Source organism: Bufo bufo, chromosome 11 (assembly GCF_905171765.1).
Source record: "Bufo bufo chromosome 11, aBufBuf1.1, whole genome shotgun sequence".
In the NCBI taxonomy this organism is placed as follows: domain Eukaryota; kingdom Metazoa; phylum Chordata; class Amphibia; order Anura; family Bufonidae; genus Bufo; species Bufo bufo.
In genome coordinates, this window is record NC_053399.1 from 96,600,369 (window position 1) to 96,624,540 (window position 24,172).

At 45.1% G+C, this 24,172-nt stretch overlaps 1 protein-coding gene across 1 annotated transcript; it reads left to right on the forward strand.

Annotated features, from left to right (window-relative positions):
* Positions 1 to 594: 594 nt before the first annotated feature.
* Positions 595 to 24,172, forward strand: LOC120981766 (cortexin-3-like). The gene is made up of 2 exons (XM_040411476.1): positions 595 to 709; positions 22,733 to 24,172. Exon 2 carries the CDS (start codon positions 22,763 to 22,765, stop codon positions 23,006 to 23,008), a length of 246 nt encoding a protein of 81 aa, XP_040267410.1. The 5' UTR covers positions 595 to 709; positions 22,733 to 22,762; the 3' UTR covers positions 23,009 to 24,172.

Consider the following 24,172-nt stretch of genomic DNA (forward strand, 5'->3'; position numbering starts at 1 on the left):
ATCCTGTACCCCAAGTGTCAGTGTCATTATCCTGTACCCCAAGTGTCAGTGTCATTATCCTGTACCCCCAGTGTCAGTGTCATTATCCTGTACCCCAAGTGTCAGCGTCATTATCCTGTACCCCAAGTGTCATTATCCTGTACCCCGAGTGTCAGTGTCATTATCCTGTACCCCGAGTGTCAGTGTCATCATCCTGTACCCTGTAATCTGGGGTGTACACGTAGTGGTTCGCTGTGTGATATGTGACGCCCCCTCATGTATTACGTCCACCAGTTGCTCTGTAGTTTCTTTGCAGGGTCTCCTCCGGCATATGCAGGGTTAACCGCCTGCGCTCCAGACCAGAGGAGGGGGCTTATTCCGTCTCCCCTCCTCAGCAGCCAATGGCAGCTCCAGGGCTCGGACTATAGGTGGTCCGGGAGGCTGAGGCAGTGACACCTCTTCCGAGCGTCACCATTCGCTGCTTCTTGCCAGTGATTTGCAGATGCTGAGCCCGGAGGTTGCTGTAGGTACCAGTTGCTAGTAGCGACCAAAGCTCCGGCGGCATCTCCCCCCCCCCACCTCCCCCCATCCCAGAAGTGCAGGAGAACGGCACGCTGGCAGCTGAAAAGCACAAGCGGGGGGGACACGCTCAGTGCTGGATGTGAAGCCCCCGGAGATCGGACCAGAGGCAGCGCACAGGGATGGGCATACTCAAGTTCCTCATCAACAGGTAAGAAGGCGACGAGCAGCGGCGGGCAGGAGCTGGCACTGCCCAATGTCTGCAGCGGTCACATATGACAGACGGCTGGTATTATCTCCACCCAGCAGTGAAGGGGTTAACCTGCGGGCGCCCACCCCTCCACTGCCCGGGCAGGTGAATTTTACCGCACTTTAACCCTTTCCCGCAACAGGTCAGTCGAAAAAAATTCCTTATTTTTATTTAATTGGACTCATTTAAAGGGTGAGCTGGGGCTGGAAGATCCGTTTTACGTGACGTGTTCGCCAATGTATCGCGCCATTTTCCTCAAACATAGTGGCTATAGGGTGTGGCTGTGCCGTTCAATCGTACAGTGGGGGAGTTGTACGCCTCGGGACCCCCAAAATGTGGCGCAGGCTGACTACTTTACGAAGTGACGCACAAGGGCTTCGGAAACAACACGACTTAGGACTGCCGCTGTCGGACGCACAATGGCAGGTTGACAACCCGACCACAACGATACTACTGCTACACATGAGGTCCACTACAACTCCCATTATCCTACAGAAGAAAAACCCCTTCCTGATGCACAGAATGTCAATGTAGTCATCACCATGTGGCCGACACTTGAAATCTACTAATGTATTACCACATAGCTGACTTATTATCTCAGATCCTGACTTATTACCTCAGATCCTGACTTATGACCACATAGCTCTGACTTATTACCTCAGATCCTGACTTATTACCTCAGATCCTGACTTATTACCACATAGCTCTGACTTATTACCTCAGATCCTGACTTATGACCACATAGCTCTGACTTATTATCTCAGATCCTGACTTATTACCACATAGCTCTGACTTATTACCACATAAATCTGACTTATTACCTCAGATCCTGACTTATTATCTCAGATCCTGACTTATTACCACATAGCTCTGACTTATTATCTCAGATCCTGACTTATGACCACATAGCTCTGACTTATTATCTCAGATCCTGACTTATTACCACATAGCTCTGACTTATTATCTCAGATCCTGACTTATTACCACATAGCTCTGACTTATTATCTCAGATCCGGACTTATTATCTCAGATCCTGACTTATGACCACATAGCTCTGACTTATTATCTCAGATCCTGACTTATGACCACATAGCTCTGACTTATTATCTCAGATCCGGACTTATTACCACATAGCTCTGACTTATTATCTCAGATCCTGACTTATTACCACATAGCTCTGACTTATTATCTCAGATCCTGACTTATTACCACATAGCTCTGACTTATTACCTCAGATCCTGACTTATGACCACATAGCTCTGACTTATTATCTCAGATCCTGACTTATGACCACATAGCTCTGACTTATTATCTCAGATCCTGACTTATTACCACATAGCTCTGACTTATTACCTCAGATCCTGACTTATGACCACATAGCTCTGACTTATTATCTCAGATCCTGACTTATTACCACATAGCTCTGACTTATTACCTCAGATCCTGACTTATTACCACATAAATCTGACTTATTACCTCAGATCCTGACTTATGACCACATAGCTCTGACTTATTACCTCAGATCCTGACTTATGACCACATAGCTCTGACTTATTACCTCAGATCCTGACTTATAACCACATAGCTCTGACTTATTACCTCAGATCCTGACTTATGACCACATAGCTCTGACTTATTACCTCAGATCCTGACTTATGACCACATAGCTCTGACTTATTATCTCAAATCCCTTACTTATTACCACATAGCTCTGACATATTATCTCAGATCCTGACTTATTACCACATAGCTCTGACTTATTATCTCAGATCCTGACTTATGACCACATAGCTTTGACTTACTATCTCAGATCTATGACTTATCCCATAAAGCTCTGACTTATTACCACATAGCTCAGACTTATTATCTCAGATCACTGACTTATTACTAAACAGCCCTGACGTTTTATTTCAGTTCCTGGCTTATTAATACATAGCCACATAGCTCTGACTTACTATTTCAGATTCTGGCTTATTACCACATAGCTCTGACCTATTATCTCAGATCCTGACTTATTATCTCAGATCACTGGCTTATTACCACATAGCTCTGATTTACTATCTCAGATTCTGGCTTATTACCACATAGCTCTGACTTATTATCTCAGATCACTGACTTATTACTACATAGCCCTGACATATTATCTCAGATCCTGACTTATTATCTCAGATCACTGGCTTATTACCACATAGCTCTGACCTATTCTTTTAGATCACTGGCTTATTACCACATAGCTCTGATTTACTATCTCAGATTCTGGCTGATTACCACATAGCTCTTTATTATCTCAGATCCTGACTTATTACCACATAGCTCTGACTTATTATCTCAGATCCTGACTTATGACCACATAGCTCTGACTTATTATCTCAGATCCTGACTTATGACCACATAGCTCTGACTTATTATCTCAGATCCTGACTTATGACCACATAGCTCTGACTTATTACCTCAGATCCTGACTTATGACCACATAGCTCTGACTTATTACCTCAGATCCTGACTTATGACCACATAGCTCTGACTTACTATCTCAGATCTATGACTTATCCCATAAAGCTCTGACTTATTACCTCAGATCCGGACTTATTACCACATAGCTCTGACTTATTATCTCAGATCCTGACTTATTACCACATAGCTCTGACATATTATCTCAGATCCTGACTTATTATCTCAGATCACTGGCTTATTACCACATAGCTCTGACCTATTCTTTTAGATCACTGACTTATGACCACATAGCTCTGATTTACTATCTCAGATTCTGGCTTATTATCACATAGCTCTTTATTACCTCAGATCCTGACTTATGACCACATAGCTCTGACTTATTATCTCAGATCCTGACTTATTACCACATAGCTCTGACTTATTATCTCAGATCCTGACTAATTACCACATAGCTCTGACTTATTACCTCAGATCCTGACTTATTACCACATAGCTCTGACTTATTACCTATAATATTTAATATCTATAGCTGGTCATACACGTTAGATAAATGCTATCCCTCCCGATCCCCACTTGCACACACAGCTTGGCTAAGCATGCATGTGGTCGGAAAGGGGAGAGAGGAGTAAACTACTGCCAGAAGCCTTTTTGGCGGCAGCTTATCTTCCTTGAGAACCAAAGAATCGGGCATGTTGAAATCCAACAGCTTGATCCTTATCTCACCCGGCATGTTCTCATGGCAATGGATGACCTGTGCCCGTCTGATTCCAGCCCACTTTCTTGGCATCTTCTGCCTATCCCCACACCTACTAATGGAGACTAAGTCAGCGACTCGGGGATCCCCTGTAGGACAGTCCTTACCTCGAGCCCTTAGGCTCTGCTCCCCGGTTACACCGCGTCACTCTCCATATTGACTACATAATCCATAGCAGCTGAATGGACATGCCCCCCTCATGTAATCTATGTAAGGTCACCCAGGAAGCCTCAATTACTGACGCTGATTGACAATAGAGCGGCCGGACAATCGCTAAATCAAACCTTAAGACAAGTATTGACCTCGTCAGTGGCGTTCCCACAATGCATCATCAATCGAAGGTCACACTTGTGTTCTACCACAAGTGACTACTTATTGACCGCCATTAGGCATATTTTATATAGCTCAGCATCTAGTGCGCATTTATAATTTACTGGGAGTGTTAGAATTATACGGTGTCCGGCCCTGAAGAGTCCAGCGCCTCGCCATAAATTATCGGAAACAAGCCCTGGAGGCATTCATATGAAAGCCGTATTCCCATCTCAACACTATACAGAAGTACCACTAAACAGTAAGTAAATAATACCGTCAACTGAATGCATAAGCACTGCCAAACAGTGCATGAATAATACCACCATACAGCACATAAATAACACTGCAATACATTCATAATACCTCTAAACAATAAGTAATAACACCGCCATAAAATGCACACACCGTCAAACAGTGCACCACAATATAGTCCATAAATATCAGCGCCACACAGTTCAAAATACCACAGGCCGTGTCTGGACAACGCGGCGCCCCGTCTCGCAGCCGCTGGAGTGGTGGCGGCACAGGATCTATCCATTAACTTCTGTGACGGCTCCAGAAATAGTCAAGTGATCATTTCCGGAATTCCCACAGAAGTAAATGGACGGAGCTGCGCACGCGCGACCACCTCACCATTCACTGCACCCTCTGCTCTCGTGACCTGGGAAAGACACGTGGAATACCCCTTTTAGGCCCCATTTCACACGATCCGCATTTTTTGCAGGTCGGATGCCGACCCATTCATTTCAACGGGGCAGCAAAAAATGTGGACACCGCCTACTGTCCGCATCCGTACAAGAATAGGCATTGTTACAGTGGGTTCTCAAAAACAATCGGATGCAACACCGACGTCACCTGCATTTTTTGCGGATCCACGTTTTGTGGACCGCAAAATACACATGGGCGTGTGAATGTACCCTTAACTGGTGTGAAAACCGCCAAGGAGCCACTTGGCATCCATTCAGTCCTATGGGGTATCCTGATTGGGGACCACCCCCCTATTTTTATTGTATGGAGGACACCCCTTCAATCATAGGCTTCTCTCCTGAAGAGCTTACAATCTAAATGCTGGCGTTCTTTATAGGCACTCGCCGCCTCCCAGTGCATCACCCACCCAGTCTGGCACTTGGCAGCTGCCGGCAGCAGACTTGGACGCTGTTGTCTTCACATAAGCAGATAATTAATATGTATTTACTGCCGGAAAAGCCAAAGTGGTGTAATCACAGGCTGCAGCGTGCACTCCGATCTGCCGCACCCGCATTATCGGCCAAAGATCACGTTCCGGCAGACAGCTTTATATTCTCCTAAATTACACAAATGTCCGCTGCAAATCATGTCTACGCCTCGGCGATACATTCCTCACTATAAGTAAACTCCAGATGGCTTTTTATATTGGACAAATGACATTTTACAGATGAAATCCCGAAAAAAGTTTTATAGGAAGATGTGAAAAGATGGCGAAAAAATTGGCAGCGCAAATTTTGACCTGCAGGTTGGATTTTATGCTGTGGATATGCATAGTGCTAAAACCACAGCGGAACTTCTCTTATGTATCTGAAGATGGTCAGGATGAAGTCTGTGCAGACACTGAACCAGCAGGGAGATGTGAGCTTCTGCTACCCATGGATGTGACTAGAGACATGGTGTAATGTAAGGTTGTACTGCCATAACCTACAGATTATGGCCTCTTTCACACAACCGTTTTTTTCCCCCCGTTTACGGGCCGTTTTTTGCGTTCCGTATATGGAACCATTGATTTCAATGGTTCCGCAAAAAAAACGGAATGTACTCCGTATGCATTCCGTTTCCGTTTTTCCGTTCCGTTAAAAGATAGAACATGTCCTATTATTGCCCGCAAATCACGTTCTGTGGCTCCATTCAAGTCAATGGGTCCACAAAAAAAACGGAACACATACGGAAATGCATCCGTATGTCTTCCGTATCCGTTCCGTTTTTCGCTGAACCATCTATTGAAAATGTTATGCCCAGCCCAATTTTTTCTATGAAATTACTGTATACTGTATATGCCATACGGAAAAACGGAACGGAAACACAACGGAAACAAAAAACGGAACAAGGGATCTGTTTAAAACGGACCGCAAAACACTGAAAAAGCCATACGGTCGTGTGAAAGAGGCCTATGGGATATGATGCAACCTAGTCAACATGTCAGAATCCGTTCCAGCCCAGGAGCATGTCTTAATCGATTAAGGCTACTTTCACACTTGCGTTCAGAGCGGGTCCGTCTGATGTCTGCTCAGACGGATCCGCTCCTATAATGCAGACGTTTGTATCCATTCAGAACGGATCCGTCTGCATTATAGTTTGAAAAAAAAACTAAGTGTGAAAGTAGCCTGAACGGATCCGTCCAGACTTTACATTGAAAGTCAATGGGGGACGGATCTATTTGAAGATTGAGCCATATTGTGTCATCTTCAAGCGGATCCGTCCCCATTGACTTCCATTGTAAGTCTGGACGGATCCGCTCGCCTCCGCACGACCAGGCGGACACCCGAACGCTGCAAGCTGCGTTCAGGTGTCCGCTTGCTGAGCAGAGGCTGAACGCTGCCAGACTGATGCATTCTGAGCGGATCCGCCTCCACTCAGAATGCATTAGGGCTGGACGGATGTGTTCGGGGCCACTTGTGAGAGCCTTCAAACGGAACTCACAAGCGGAGCCCCGAACGCTAGTGTGAAAGTAGCCTAAGATCCAGGAGCACATCTGACTCCGTTCCGGTCCTGGAGCACGTCTGAATCCATTCTGGTCCAGGAGCATATCTGACTCCGTTCCGGTCCTGGAGCACGTCTGAATCCATTCTGGTCCAGGAGCATATCTGACTCCGTTCCGGTCCTGGAGCATGTCTGAATCTGTTCCGGTCCAGGAGAAAATCTGACTCTGTTCTGGTCCAGGAGCATGTGTGAATCTGTTCTGGTCCAGTAGCACATTTAAATCTGTTACAGTCCAGTAATACGTCTGAATCCGTTATGGTCCAGGAGGACATCTGAATCCATTCCCGTCTAGGAGCACATCTGAAGCCATTCCTGTCCAGAAGCACGTCTGAATCCGTTCCAGTCCAGGAGCACATCTTAGTCCGTTCTGGTCCAGTAGCATGTCTGAATCCATTCCGGTCCAGAAGCACATTTAAATCCGTTACAGTCCAGTAGTATGTCAAAATACATTATGGTCCAGGAGAACATCTGAATCTGTTCCCATCCAAGAGTAAGTCTGAATCCATTCCTGTCCAGGAGCACATCTGAATCCGTTCTGATCCATGAGCAAATCTGACTCTGTTCTGGTCCTGGAGCACGTCTGAATCTGTTCCGGACCAGGAGCACATCTGACTCCGTTCCAGTCCTGAAGCACATCTCACTCTGTTCCACTCCAGGACCATGTCCGAATACGTTCCAGTCCATGAGAACATCTGACTCCGTTCTGGTCCAGTAGCACATCTGACCCCGTTCCGGTCCTGGAGTACTTCTCAATCCGTTCTGTTCCTGGAGCACGTCTCAATCCGTTCTGTTCCTGGAGCACGTCTCAATCCGTTCTGGTCCAGTAGCACATCTGACTCCGTTCCGGTCCTGGACCACGTCTCAATCCATTTCCGAACCAGGAGCATGTCCGTTTTGGTCCAGCAGCACATATTTCCCAGGAGATAAGTGCTCCAACATTGCAGCTGATCACAGAATTTGTTGCAGCTGCTTTTCTTTCCTGCTGTGTAGACAAGGCCGCGCTCCCCGAGTCCAGGCAGAACATCAGCCCCATTTGTCTTTGTTTAAGTGAATGCCAATCGTGACATTAGCGAGCCGAAACTCCTGCACGCCACCTCTATACTTCTGGGAGGTGAGCTCGAAAATGATCTAAAACGGTTAAGAAAAAGACTGATCCAGCAAAAGATCTGATGACTGAACCAGTACAAAGATTAGCCTGGTAAATTCCAGCAGAAGCAAATATCTAATACCGCATGTAAGCACAACTATAACACGGTGCAGAGTAATCCACGTGGGCTTCAATAACCATCATATAGTTCTCAAATTATATCGTACAGTACTGCCACACAGTGAATACATCACCATACACCATAAAGTATATAAAACTGCTAAACAGTAAGTAAATAACTCCAACGTAGAATGGAGAAACACTGCCAAACCGCGCGCAAATACGACCACCGTACAGCACATAAATAATACCGTCATCATTTCATATTACCACTAAACAGTAAATAAATAACACCAACATGAAATGCACAAACACTGCCAAACAGTGCATAAATACTACCACCATACAGCACATAAATAATACCGTCATAATCTCATATTACCACTAAACTGACAGCGCACTTATCATACCACCACACAGAACATAAATAACACTGCAGTACATTTCATAATGCCTTTAACTCCTAGAGGACCTGCGCCATACATGTACGACGGGTTGATCATGCGGGTGCAGGAGTTGCGCCCGCCTGATCAGCGGCACGGACCCGACAGTCGGGCCCCTGCTGCATACGCAGACATCGGTGAAAACACCAATGCTGGCGTATTAACTCCTTGTATTGCCACGGTCAAAGCTAACCGCAGCATGAAAAGGGTTCGCGGAGGGTATGGGTTCCCTCCGCATCTCCATCGGGATCCCACGCTGCAGTGACGGGGACCCGATGGCAGAGGATGCAAGCCCAATGCCTTCTACGGAAGCCTGTGAGATCCAGCCCTTAGGCTGACAGCCAATGCATTACAATACAGGTTTTATTTTAATGAATTGCAGAAGGGATCAGACCCCAGAAGTTGAAGTCTCAGAACGGGAAAAAAATAAAAAGTAAAAAATAAAGTAAAAAGTGTTTTTCATAATCAAATAAAATATAATTTCAAGTAAAAAAAAAGCCCCTTTCCCAAAATAAAACACATACAATTGAAAAAAAAAAGAAAAAAGAAAAACAGACATATTGGATATTGCCGCGTCCGTAACGACCAGCTGTATAAAAGTATCACGTGATCCATCGCCTCACCTGAATGGCGTAGAAAAAAAATAAACTGTGCTAAAACAAACTTTTTTGTCACCTTACAAAAAATGAGCCCCTACGTAAAACAATCAGGCAAAACATAAAAAAAAACTATGGCTCTCAGAATATGGAGACAATAAAACATGATTTTTTTTTGTTTCAAAAATGCTTTTATCGTGAAAAACTTACCGTATTTTTCACTTTATTAGATGCACCACAGATTTTAGAGTAGGAAAATAAGAAAAATATATTTTTCATCAGACCTCATATCAGCCCACTCAGAACCTTATAAAACCTCAGATTAGCCCATCAGACCCTTATCAGGCCTCAGATTAGCACATCAGACCTCAGATTAGCCCATCAGACACCAGATTAGCCCATCAATACCCCCAATCAAACTTCAGATTAGCCCATCAGTACCCCCAGACCTCATATTAGCCCATAAGTACTCCCAGACCTCATATTAGCCCATAAGTACCCCCAGACCTCAGATTAGCCCATCAGTACCCCCAGACCTCAGATTAGCCCATCAGTACCCCCCAGACCTCAGATTAGCCCATCAGTACCCCCAGACCTCAGATTAGCCCATCAGTACCCCCAGACCTCAGATTAGCCCATCAGTACCCCCCAGACCTCAGATTAGCCCATCAGTACCCCCCAGACCTCAGATTAGCCCAGTCAGTACCCCCAGACCTCAGATTAGCCCATCAGTACCCCCAGACCTCAGAATAGCCCATCAGTACCCACAGACCTCAGATCAGACTAAAATAAAAAATCATCTTACCTGTCCTGTCCTCCTCTTCAGCTGTCGCGCTCCCATCTTCGTGCAGCGTCAGGTCATAGTGCGCGCACTACATCCTGACGCTGTACGGGGTCAGAACAGTGCAGCGCAGGTCGGGAAGATGGGAGCGCGACAGCTGAAGAGGAGCCGCGGCGCAGACCAGGGAGGGTAAGTATTACCTGTGCTTGCGGCGCTTCGCTCCCCGCTCCTAAAATATACTAGTGAGCGCTTCCTAGACGCATGGACATTTTCCCCCCACTTTTTTTGGGGGGGAGATAGTCTTATAAAGCTAAAAAATACGGTAAATAAATAAAAAAAAAATAGACATATTAGGTATTGCCATGTCCATAACAACCAGGTCTATTAAAATATCACATGACCTAACCCCTCAGGTGAACACCGTAAAAAAATAAAAACTGTGTCAAAAAAGTAATTTTTTGTTACCTTACATCACAAAAAGTGTAATGCCAAGCGATCAAAAAGTCATATGCACCCAAAATGGTACCAATCAAACCGTCATCTCATCCCTCAAAAAATGAGCCATTACATAAGACAGTCACCCAAAAAATAAAAAACTATGGCTCTCGGAATATTGAGACACTAGAAAAATCTTTTTTTTCAAAATGCTTTATGTAAAACTGAAACAAACAACCAAAAAAAAGTCATATTTGGTATTGTCGCATCCGTAACAACCTGCTCTATAAAAATACCACATGATTTAACCTGTCAGATGAACATTGTAAATAACAAAAAATAAAAACGGTGCCAAAACAGCTATTTTTAGTTACCTTGCCTCACACAAAGTGCAATTTAAAGCAACCAAAAATCATATGTACCCTAAAATAATACCAATAAAACTGTCACCTTATCCCATAGTTTCCAAAATGGGGTAACTTTTTTGGAGTTTCTACTCTAGGGGTGCATCAGGGGGTCTTAAAATGTGACATGGCAACTTAAAATTATCCCAGTGAAATCTGCCCTCCAAAAACCACATGGCGCTCCTTTCCTTCTGCGCCCTGCCGTGTGCCCATACAGCAGTTTACGACCACAAATGGGGTGTTTCTGTAAACTGCAGAATCAGGGTAATAAATATTGAGCTTTGTTTGGCTGTTAACCCTTGCTTTGTTAGCGGGGAAAAAATGGATTAAAATGGAAAATCTGCCCAAAAAGTGAAATTCTGAAATGTTATCTACATTTTCCTTTAATTCTTGTGGAACACCTAAAGGGTTAACAAAGTTTGTAAAAATCAGTTTTGAATACCTTGAGGGGTGAATACCTTGAGAGGTGTAGTTTCTACAATGTGGTCATTTATGGGTGGTTTCTACTATGTAGGCCTCACAAAGTGACTTAAGACCTGAACTGGTCCTTATAAAAGTGGGTTTTGGAAATTTTAAAAGAAAAATTAAGATTTACTTCTAAGTCTTATAACGTCCCCAAAAAATAAAATAGCATTCACAGAATGATCCAAACATAAGGTAGACATATGTGAAATGTAAAGTAATAACTCATATATGAGTTAGCACTATCTGTTTTAAAAGAAGAGAAATTGAAATTTGGAAAGTTGCAAATTTTTCTAATTTTTTGGTAAATTTGGGATTTAAAAAAAAAATAAAAATGAAAAATATTGACTGAAATTTACCACTGTCGTGAAGCACAATGTGTCACGGGAAAACAATCTCAGAATGGCTTGGAAAGGTAAAAGCGTTCCAAAGATAAATTAGCACATAAAGTGACTGGTGTCAGATTTCCAAAAAACAGCTTGGTCCTTAAGGTGAAATATGGCAGGGTCCTGAAAGGGTTAAACAGTAGGAAACCTTTAACGAACAGTACACCAATGATACCAGAATACAGCCCATAAATAGCACCGTCATACAGTTAATCATACCGCTAAACAGTAAGTAAATAATAACTTCGTAGAATGCATACACTCTACTAAACAGTGCACAAATGATACCGAAATACAGTCCATAAATACCACCGTCTAACCACCAAATAGTGAATAAATAATACAGTCATAGAATGTATAAAATACTACCATACAGTAGACAACGCTGTCATACATTTCATAATACTAATAAACAGGATGTATGAAATACTGCCATACAATACATGCATAACCTATAATACCGCAGTACATATTAAATAGTCATAGCCTCGCAAATATCATGCAGTTTATGACAAATTGGGCAAGTGATGACACAAGTGGTCGTGGTCTCCAAAGGACACAAGTTAGCGCAATTTCTATGATGTGGAAAAGGAGAATCTTAAACAAGTCTGCACAAATAGCCTCTGGTCCAACTGAGCAGCCATGGGCAGGAGGTGCTGGTACAGGACCGATGTGATGTAGTAGTGCTTGGGATGCAGATGAAGGAGAGTTGTAATAGTGTGCGACTGTGGTAGCAGAATTGGGTGCAGCAAAGCTGAGTTGCTATAGCAGGGTTGGAAGTAGCAGAGTTGACCTGGTATAGAAGAATAAGTCCTAGTAGAGCTGAATTGATGTAGCAGGGTTGGATGTAGCAGAGCAGAACTGTGGTAGTGAAGCTGAATGTTGCAGAGCTAAATGTATGTAGCAGAGCTGCACTGCTGTAGTAAAGATAAATGTAGCAGGTCTGAACTGATGTAGAAGAGTTGACTGGAGTAGCAGAGCTGGGTGGTGACCAGGTAAATGGTAGCAAAGACAGACACTGACAGCGATAGCAGGAATGCCAAGACTCCTGAATAATAAGGCGGCATCCTGCCACTAGAGCTGGAGAGGTGTCAGGGCCGTCAGAGAAGTAACTAAGTGCAATGTTGATACCACCATACATAGAACTGTTATACTGTGCAAAAATAATACCGCCACACAGAATATAAATACTATCGCATGGGGCATTACTAATATATTAAACACCCAGGTGAATAGAAAAGATAGATAGGGGTGACTACTAGAAATAACCTGGACCTCTTACCCTTACTATCACTTCTTAGGCTGTCATAGGGCAGTACAATGTTCTTACTCCGCATCCAATGGTTCATATATCTTCTGAATACAGTGGGGAAAATAAGTATTTGATACACGGCCGATTTTGCTAGTTTTCCAACTTACAAAGAATGGAGAGGCCTGTCATTTTTATCGTAGGGACACTTCAACTGTGAGAGACAGAATCTAAAAAAATCCAGAAAATCGCATTTTATGATTTTTAAATAATTAGCATTTTATTGCATGAAATAAGTATTCGATGCAATAGAGAAACATAACTTAATATTTGGTACAGAAACCTTTGTTTGCAGTTACAGAGGTCAGATGTTTCCTGCAGTTCTTGACCAGGTTTGCACACACTGCAGCAGGGATTTTGGCCCACTCCTCCATACAGATCTTCTCCAGATCTTTCCGGTTTTGGGGCTGTCGCTGAGCAACACGGAGTTTCAGCTCCCTCTAAAGATTTTAGATTGGGTTCAGGTCTGGAAACTGGCTAGGCCACTTTAGGACCTTGAAATGCTTCTTACAGAGCCACTCCTTAGTTATCCTGGCTGTGTGTCTCGGGTCATTGTCCTGCTGGAAGACCCAGCCACGACCCATCGTCGATGCTCTCACTGAGGGAAGGAGGTTGTTGGCCAAAATCTCTTGATACATGGCCCCATGCATTCTCTTCAATACGATGCAGACGTCCTGTCCCTTTTGCAGAAAAGCACCCCCAAAGTATGATATTTCCATCCCCATGCTTCTGTCATGGTCTTACCTTCTTGCTGTTCTCCTTCGTTTGACATGTGCTGGCGGCCATCTTGGTTTCTGGGTTTCTTGTAGCCTCCCACCCTGCGGCTCCTCCATCCCACTGGGAGGAGCTGGATGCCTAGCTCATATATATAGGAGGTCTGTGGCTTCAGTTCCTTGCTTGGTCCTCCTGTGTTCACATGCTTCTAGACTGCTGCTGCTTCTGGTTCCTGATCCTGGTTTCGTCCGACTACCCTGCTGGTTCCTGATCCTGGTTTCGTCCGACTACCCTGCTGGTTCCTGATCCTGGTTTCGTCCGACTACCCTGCTGGTTCCTGATCCTGGCTTCGTCTGACTACCCTGCTGGTTCCTGATCCTGGCTTCGTCTGACTACCCTTCTGGTTCCTGACCTCTGGCTTCGCAAAGACTCTGCTTCGGTTTCGCCATCCGTTTGGACTTTTGCTTTACAGCTTTATTTTCAATAAAGCCTTCTTATTTTCACTTATCCCTTGTTGTACGTCTGGTTCATGGTTCCGTGACATTAGGACCAAGCCATGAATTCTGACGGTACAGGGCCATCCTCGCTACCCACGCTGGTTGCCAGACTTGATCAGCAGGATCACCTGTTGGGTCGGTTCGCTGTGGCGTTGCAAACCCTGCTTGAACGCACGGCTCATTTCGCTCCCGTTGCCGATGGGTCGGTTGTCGCTCCTGGGCCCGCTCCTACTGCCGCTCCGGTTGTTGCGCCAGAGTCTACCCCGACACCTGTTGTTGCACCTGCGGTGTTTCGGGGTATGACCGGTTCTGCCCCTCTTCCACAGCGCTTTGGGGGAGAGCCAACTCAGTGCCGAGGTTTCCTTAACCAGGTGGGCATTTATTTCGAGTTGCTGCCACATGCCTTTCCCACTGAGAGATCAAAGGTGGGCTTCTTGATCTCGCTGCTCTCGGACAAGGCCTTGGCCTGGGCCAGCCCTTTATGGGAGAACAACAATCCGGTGGTTGCCGAGTTTTCCGGTTTTGTTGCTTCTCTTCGGAAGGTATTCGATGTGCCGGCTCGTGCTGCCTCTGCTGCGAGGCTCCTTATGTCCATCAGACAGGGTTCACGATCCGTAGCTGAATACGCCATTGAGTTTCGTACCCTGGCAGCAGAGGTGGGCTGGAATAATGAGGCTCTGGTCGCTGCTTTCTCTCATGGTCTCTCGGATGCCTTGAAGGATGAGGTTGCAGCTAAGGACCTACCAGTGGAGCTCGAGTCTCTTATTTCTTTCCTGATTTTGATTGACACCAGACTCAGGGAGAGACCTTCCTTTAAGGAGAGCCTGCGGAGGTTTTCTAACAGATTGGCGCCTACGTTTGCTGTCCCACCCGTGCCTCCCTCTCCTCCCACGCCTCCTGGGGATGACTTGTCTGGGGGTGAACCCATGCAGCTGGGGTTTGCTCGCCTGTCCGAGGGGGAGAGGGTACTCCGGAGACGCGAGGGCCGATGCATGTACTGTGGTCTCGGTGGGCATTTTCGGTTGGCATGTCCGAACCGTCCGGGAAACGCTCGCACCTGAGATCCTGTCGGGGGCAGATCTTGGGTGGAGTCTCCTCGTCCCCGGTTTCCCGTGTTGACAAACCACTGATCACTGTTGTCCTCTCCTGGGTCGGGGGCTCGGTGTCGACCCAGGCGTTGGTGGACTCTGGTGCTGGTGGTTTGTTCATTGATAATGTGTTCGCTGCCACCAATTCCATTCCTCTGCAGGCTCGAGGTTCCCCACTGGCTCTTGAGGCGATAGACGGCAGACCCCTTCTGCCGCCACACGTGACTCATGAGACCCTTCCAGTGGGGATAGCCATTGGTGCCGTTCACAGAGAGTCGGTCTGCCTCCAGGTTATTTCATCTCCACACTACTCGGTGGTCTTGGGGTACCCCTGGCTCCGGAAGCATAATCCGACTTTCGATTGGAGATCGGCCGAGATTCTCTCGTGGTCACCGCAGTGTGGGGCTAGTTGCATCCATGGGTCTGTCAAGTTGCTGTGTACTTCCTCGGACTCTCTGTTGCCTCCTGAATACGAGGAGTACCGGGATGTATTCGATAAGGTGCGCGCGGTTGCCCTACCTCCGCACCGCCCATACGATTGTGCCATAGAGTTACAATCTGGTGCCGTTCCTCCTCGTGGCAAAGTCTATCCACTGTCGGTAGCGGAGAATGAGGCCATGGAGGAGTACGTGAGGGAGGCGCTTTCACGTGGACACATTCGCAAATCCTCGTCCCCGGCAGGGGCTGGATTTTTCTTTGTGAAAAAGAAGGGCGGTGAGTTGAGGCCTTGCATCGATTACAGGGGTCTCAATCGCATCACGATCAAGAACGCTTACCCGATACCCTTGATTTCCGAGCTGTTCGATCGCCTTAAAGGGGCCACGGTCTTTACCAAACTCGACCTGAGGGCGGCATATAACCTGGTAAGCATCAAGGCGGGCGATGAGTGGAAGACCGCGTTTAACACCAGGACCGGTCATTATGAATCCTTGGTTATGCCCTTTGGGTTGTGCAATGCGCCCGCAGTCTTTCAGGAATTCATCAACGATGTTTTCCGTGACCTGTTGCAGCAGTGTGTGGTGGTCTATTTGGATGACATCTTGGTATATTCTGAATCCATGGAGGCCCACATTCTGGATGTCAGACGAGTGTTGCAACGGTTACGAGAGAACAAGCTGTTCGGTAAGCTTGAGAAATGCGAATTTCACTGATCCCAGGTAACCTTCTTAGGTTACATCATTTCCGCTGAGGGGTTCTCCATGGATCCTGAGAAGGTTTCGGCTGTCTTACAGTGGCCCCAGCCCAGTGGTCTTTGTTCCCTGCAGCGCTTTTTGGGCTTCGCCAATTATTATCGGAAGTTCATCAGGGACTTTTCCATGCTAGCCAAGCCTCTCACGGATCTGACCAGGAAGGGCAGTAATTCCCAGGTCTGGCCGCTCGAGGCCATCCGAGCTTTTGAGGCTCTAAAGTCCGCCTTTGTGTCGGTTCCGATTCTGTCGCATCCCAACCCTGGGTTGCCCTTTGTCCTCGAGGTGGACGCGTCTGAGACGGGAGTAGGCGCCCTTCTGTCTCAGCGTAGAACACCAGAGGGTCCTCTGCTTCCTTGTGGGTTTTACTCCCGGAAACTGTCTTCCGCGGAGTGCAACTATCAGATTGGTGACAGGGAGTTATTGGCCATCGTGCAAGCCCTTAAAGAATGGAGGCACTTGCTCGAGGGTTCGGTGGTTCCGGTCCTCATCCTGACGGACCACAAGAATCTGACCTACCTTTCTGAGGCCAAGAGATTGACACCACGTCAGGCCAGATGGGCTCTGTTCTTGTCACGTTTTAATTACGTGGTCTCCTACCTACCCGGTTCCAAGAACATCAGGGCGGATGCCTTATCACGGCAGTACTCCGAGCTGTCCAGGGAGGAGTCGATTCCGACTTCGGTCATACCTCCGAATCAGATCTTGGCCGCCATTCGCACCAGCCTGACCTCTCACCTGGGTGAGCAGATTTTGGCGGCTCAATCTGGTGCTCCCTCTGGGAGACCCAACGGCAGATGTTTTGTGCCTGAGGAGTTGCGCACTCGGTTGTTGCGAACCTACCATAACTCCAAGACCGCGGGGCATCCTGGAAAGAATCAGCTGTCCTGGGCTGTTTCACGTCTGTTCTGGTGGCCTTCCCTACGTTCCGACATCGCCGCATATGTAGCGGCATGCTCCGTTTGTGCCCAGAGTAAGTCCCCTCGGCACCTTCCGTTGGGCCTTCTGCAACCCATAGCCACCGGGGAGCGCCCATGGTCACACCTGGGGATGGATTTCATTGTGGACCTCCCTGCATCCCGAGGCCATACGGTCATTCTCATGGTTGTGGATCGGTTTTCCAAAATGTGCCACTGTGTTCCTCTCAAGAAGTTACCATCTGCACAAGAGTTGGCCACGATTTTTGCCAGGGAGGTCTTCCGGTTGCACGGTTTGCCCAAGGAGATTGTGTCGGATCGGGGGAGTCAGTTTGTGTCCAGGTTCTGGCGCGCCTTTTGCTCCCAGTTGGGGATTCATCTCTCCTTCTCCTCGGCCTACCACCCTCAGTCCAATGGGGCCGCAGAACAATCCAATCAGGCCTTGGAGCAATTCCTTCGTTGCTATGTCTCCGATCACCAAGACAATTGGGTTGACCTCCTGCCTTGGGCTGAGTTTGCCAGGAACACGGCGGTGAACTCTTCCTCTGGGACGTCTCCCTTCATGGCCAATTATGGGTTCCAACCTGCCGTGTTACCGGAGGTATTCTCTCCCCAGGATATTCCGGCTGTGGAGGATCACCTTTCCGTCCTACGTGCTTCTTGGGTACTGATCCAGAAGTCCCTTCAGGTCTCTGCGCAGCGCCAGAGACTCCAGGCTGATCGCAGACGAGCGCCTGCTCCTTCCTACCAGGTCGGAGACCGTGTATGGTTGTCCACTCGCAACCTCAACCTTCGAGTGCCCACTCCCAAGCTGGCGCCTCGCTTTGTTGGTCCCTTCCGAGTGCTTCGCAGGGTAAACCCGGTAGCCTATGCCCTTGCGCTTCCTCCTGGCATGCGGATCTCCAACGTGTTTCATGTCTCCCTGTTGAAGTCACTGGTGTGTAATCGTTTCACTTCCTCGGTTCCTCGGCCTCGTCCGGTCCAAGTGGGTAATCGTGAGGAGTATGAGGTGAGCAATATCCTGGACTCACGCCTGGTCCGCGGTCGGGTGCAGTTTTTGGTCCATTGGCGTGGTTATGGTCCAGAGGAGCGTTCCTGGGTTCCCTCCGCAGATGTCCATGCTCCTGCCTTGCTCCGAGCCTTCCACGCACGCTTCCCTCAGAAACCGTTCTTTACTCCGCGGAGGAGGGGCCCTTGAGGGGGAGGTACTGTCATGGTCTTACCTTCTTGCTGTTCTCCTTCGTTTGACATGTGCTGGCGGCCATCTTGGTTTCTGGGTTTCTTGTAGCCTCCCACCCTGCGGCTCCTCCTTCCCACTGGGAGGAGCTGGATGCCTAGCTCATATATATAGGAGGTCTGTGGCTTCAGTTCCTTGCTTGGTCCTCCTGTGTTCACATGCTTCTAGACTGCTGCTGCTTCTGGTTCCTGATCCTGGTTTCGTCCGACTACCCTGCTGGTTCCTGATCCTGGTTTCGTCCGACTACCCTGCTGGTTCCTGATCCTGGTTTCGTCCGACTACCCTGCTGGTTCCTGATCCTGGCTTCGTCTGACTACCCTGCTGGTTCCTGATCCTGGCTTCGTCTGACTACCCTTCTGGTTCCTGACCTCTGGCTTCGCAAAGACTCTGCTTCGGTTTCGCCATCCGTTTGGACTTTTGCTTTACAGCTTTATTTTCAATAAAGCCTTCTTATTTTCACTTATCCCTTGTTGTACGTCTGGTTCATGGTTCCGTGACAGCTTCACGGTTGGGACGATGTTCTTAGGGTTGTACTCATCCTTCTTCTTCCTTCAAACACGGCGAGTGGAGTTGATACCAAAAAGTTCTATTTTGGTCTCATCTGAACGGGCCTGGACATGTGCTGTTGTGAGCAGGAGGAACTTGCGTGCCCTGCAGAATTTTAATCCATGACGGCGTAGTGTGTTACTAACGGTAATCTTTGGGACGGTGGTCCCAGCTCTCTTCAGGTCCCCCCATGTAGTTTTGGGCTGATTCCTGATCTTTCTCAGAATCAAACTCACGAGGCGAGGCCTTGCATGGAGCCCCAGACCGAGGAAGATTGTGTTTCTTCCATTTTCAAATAATTGAGTCAACAGTTGTTGACTTCTCACCAAGTTGCTTGCCTATTGTCCTGTAGCCCATCCCAACGTTGTGCAGGTCTACAATGTTGTCCCTGGTGTCCTTAGACAGTTCTTTGGTCTTGGCCATGGTGTAGTTGGAGTGTGATTGATTGTGTGTGTAGACAGGTGTCTTTTATACAGGTAATGAAATCAAATAGGTGCAATTAATACAGGTAATGAGTGCAGAGTAGGAGGCCCTCTGTGAGAGCCAGAATTCTTGATGGTTTGGTAGGTGATCAAATACTTATTTCATGCAATAAAATGCAAATTATTTTAAAGTCATATAATGTGATTTTCTGGCTTTCTTTCTAGATTCTGTCTCCGAGAGTTGAAGTGTACCTACGATAAAAATGACAGACATCTCCATTCTCTGTAGGTGGGAAAACTTACAAAATTGCCAGTGTATCAAACACTTATTTCCCCCACTGTATATTGACTATGTGCGCAGTCCTAGTATCTGCAGTCACTGACGTCTTCTATATCGTAAAACACATGGGATGCGGAATTATAAATTAAGGATTGTGAAGAGCTTGCTAATGAATAATTAAAATACTTACATGTCCCTAATTCACAGACAGTCAAAAACATCAAAAAAGTAACGGCACCCCCCCCCCCCTCCCCCCCCTGTCATCAATAATAAATTATAGGCAGCAGGCCAACTTGAGAAGTCTCTGAAAACGTATTCGATCTCATAACTCTCAAAATGTTAAATTCTCAAGGACGAAGATTCCCAAAAGATAAAGAAGCAATTCCGTGTTTTTAGCTATTCCTGGTTACCAATACAAAATTAATGGACGGGAAACATGAAATCCAAATAGCTGCCAGCGACAGAACGGACATTACATTTGTCTCGGTTGCTGAGCTTGTGCTTCATTTAGTGATAAAAGTCACACAGTGTCAGGTACATTGTGTACAGAGAGCCTGCAGGATAACAAGTGTATATAGAGGGTTACCCTCTTCACACCATATCTAAATGTGCAACAGAATGTATCCCTCTACACAAGAACATAACTACTATAATACTGCTCCTATGTACAAGAACATAACTACTATAATACTGCCTCCTATGTACAGGAATATAACTACTATAATACTGCCTCCTATGTACAAGAATATAACTACTATAATACTGTTCCTATGTACAGGAATATAACTACTATAATACTGTTCCTATGTACAAGACTATAACTACTATAATACTGCTCCTATGTACAAGAATATAACTACTATAATACTGCTCCTATGTACAAGAACATAACTACTATAATACTGCTCCTATGTACAAGAATATAACTCCTATAATACTGCTCCTATGTACAAGAATATAACTACTATAATACTGCCTCCTATGTACAAGAATATAACTACTATAATACTGCTTCCTATGTACAAGAATATAACTACTATAATACTGCTCCTATGTACAAGACTATAACTACTATAATACTGCTCCTATGTACAAGAATATAACTACTATAATACTGCTCCTATGTACAAGAACATAACTACTATAATACTGCTCCTATGTACAAGTATATAACTACTATAATACTGCTCCTATGTACAAGAATATAACTACTATAATACTGCTCCTATGTACAAGAGTATAACTACTATAATACTGCTCCTATGTACAAGAATATAACTACTATAATACTGCTCCTATGTACAGGAATATAACTACTATAATACTGCTCCTATGTACAAGAATATAACTACTATAATACTGCTCCTATGTACAGGAATATAACTACTATAATACTGCTCCTATGTACAAGAATATAACTACTATAATACTGCTCCTATGTACAAGAATATAACTACTATAATACTGCTCCTATGTACAAGAATATAACTACTATAATACTGCTCCTATGTACAAGAATATAACTACTATAATACTGCTCCTATGTACAAGAATATAACTACTATAATACTGCCTCCTATGTACAAGAATATAACTACTATAATACTGCCTCCTATGTACAAGAATATAACTACTATAATACTGCTCCTATGTACAAGAATATAACTACTATAATACTGCCTCCTATGTACAAGAATATAACTACTATAATACTGCTCCTATGTACAAGAATATAACTACTATAATACTGCTCCTATGTACAAGAATATAACTACTATAATACTGCCTCCTATGTACAAGAATATAACTACTATAATACTGCCTCCTATGTACAAGAATATAACTACTATAATACTGCTCCTATGTACAAGAATATAACTACTATGGTCGCCCTGGAAGACATATAGAAAGTTCCCCTGACGGAGTTGGGGAAAACTCCCCTACCCCCCCCCCTCCCCTTTCCTTTCCCTCTCTTTTCCTCTTATTTGTGTTATATTTGATTTTTATTGTCTGTCACATTTGATGTATCATTTTGTACAACATGTGTTGCACTGACATGCATTTGTGGTCACTTCCATGACCGATTTGTGACTTTGCCTTACCAGTGATGCTACGATGGTTTGTGATCGATTGATATGCCTTACTTACTTTGAATAAAAATACATTTGGTTAAGAATATAACTACTATAATACTGCTCCTATGTACAAGAATATAACTACTATAATACTGCTCCTATGTACAAGAATATAACTACTATAATACTGCCTCCTATGTACAAGAATATAACTACTATAATACTGCTCCTATGTACAAGAATATAACTACTATAATACTGCTCCTATGTACAGGAATATAACTACTATAATACTGCTCCTATGTACAGGAATATAACTACTATAATACTGCTCCTATGTACAAGAATATAACTACTATAATACTGCCTCCTATGTACAAGAATATAACTACTATAATACTGCTCCTATGTACAAGAATATAACTACTATAATACTGCTCCTATGTACAAGAATATAACTACTATAATACTGCCTCCTATGTACAAGAATATAACTACTATAATACTGCCTCCTATGTACAAGAATATAACTACTATAATACTGCTCCTATGTACAAGAATATAACTACTATAATACTGCTTCTATTTAACTACCATACAAAGCTCCACTACAAGCAGTCCTGAGGAGATAAGGCTGATGAATATTTGGTAATAATCCAGAAAAATACATAAAATCTTTTATAAAAGTAATAGTTTGAAATAATGCACGTTTCAGAATTTACCCACAGTTTACACTTTATTATTTCAGGTTTGGTGACGGAGGACACTGGATGTCACAATGCTACTAACAATGGACGGTGAGATTCTGAGCACCACAATGTCAACGTCAGGAGCCGCCCTCCCGGTGTCTTCTCTGACCTTAGAACAAAAAGCTGCCTTCGTGCTCGTGTTCCTGCTGTTCATCTTCCTGGGGCTCCTCATCATACGTTGCTTTAGGATCCTCCTTGATCCTTACCGCAGCATGCCCTCGTCCACATGGACAGATTACATGGAAAAGGACACCTTTGACTACCGCTGGGCCTGAGGGGGGTCTTCTTGACCCAGTCATGGGATGGAAAGAACACCTTCAACTACTGATGGGCCTGACATGGGCCTTCTTGTACCAGTCATGGGATGGGGAAAAATTTTTGATGGTGTCACAACATTCACTGGTGGCCTTTGGGAAATCAGCTTAGGGGTGGGGTGGGACGTGGGGTTTGTGTTATTTTTTTTATTCTTCAAGCCGAATTGTGTGGGATGTTTACATCGACTGTGAAGCTTTGTGACCGATGCTAAGCTCTGACCAAGGTGCCACAAAGCTGACATAGATTTTCCAATACAAAAAAATAAAAATTTCAAGCCTCATTACCGCACACTATGTGCAAGCCTACGCCGGAACGTTTCGTGACCGTTGCGCTATCTTCTGTGTTTTTTGTGTCGATATTGTAGGTGAGCGTTGGAATGTCAAAAACAGAAAAACTTTACCCATTTTTATTTCTTGACGTAAGGCTAGAAATGTTCTGTACTTTGCTGTGACTCCTCGATTGTACGGTTTTGAAACCTCACAATACCTCAGCCAATAATGTCAGTTTTTCTAAAATTTGGGGAAAGAAGAACAAAGAAATCACCCAACAATTTCGGAAATTTTAGAGAGAAGACGTTGGACAAGAAACCTGTCAAGAAGTCCTTCTTTTTAATGTTTACAATGCTCGGAGCCTGTGAATCTGCTGCAGGATTTTTTATTTTATTTTTTTGTGAAGCCGCTTTACTACAAGGTGCGTTGTAACGCTTAACCAAAACGTCACCGCATCTCGGGACCACCCAAAAGCCTGGACACCGCATGGAGAAAGCTTTGCCAAAACATTCCAAAGGGGTCGCTTTTGGACCTTCCGTAAAACCTGGCGCCTTTTACAAAACAAAGCACACGTTTTTGAAATCCAAGTTTGCCTCATTTTGGGTAGCTGGATATTTTTTCCACATTTGTTTTTTAAATTTTTTGGTTCCTAAAAAGGGGAGAATTGTATCTTTCGATGGTTCCGTAGACAGTGTATATGTTAAGATGACCTTTCAGCTCTTCTGACAGGTCTCTTTTAGAACCTTCTCGTAATATAACAATTTTGTAGAAACTTTCCTTTGGAACATTATGCCGTGCTGTTCCTCTCTTACTCCTCCAGGAAATATATGAAGAATTGACAAAAGAGGTGCAAAA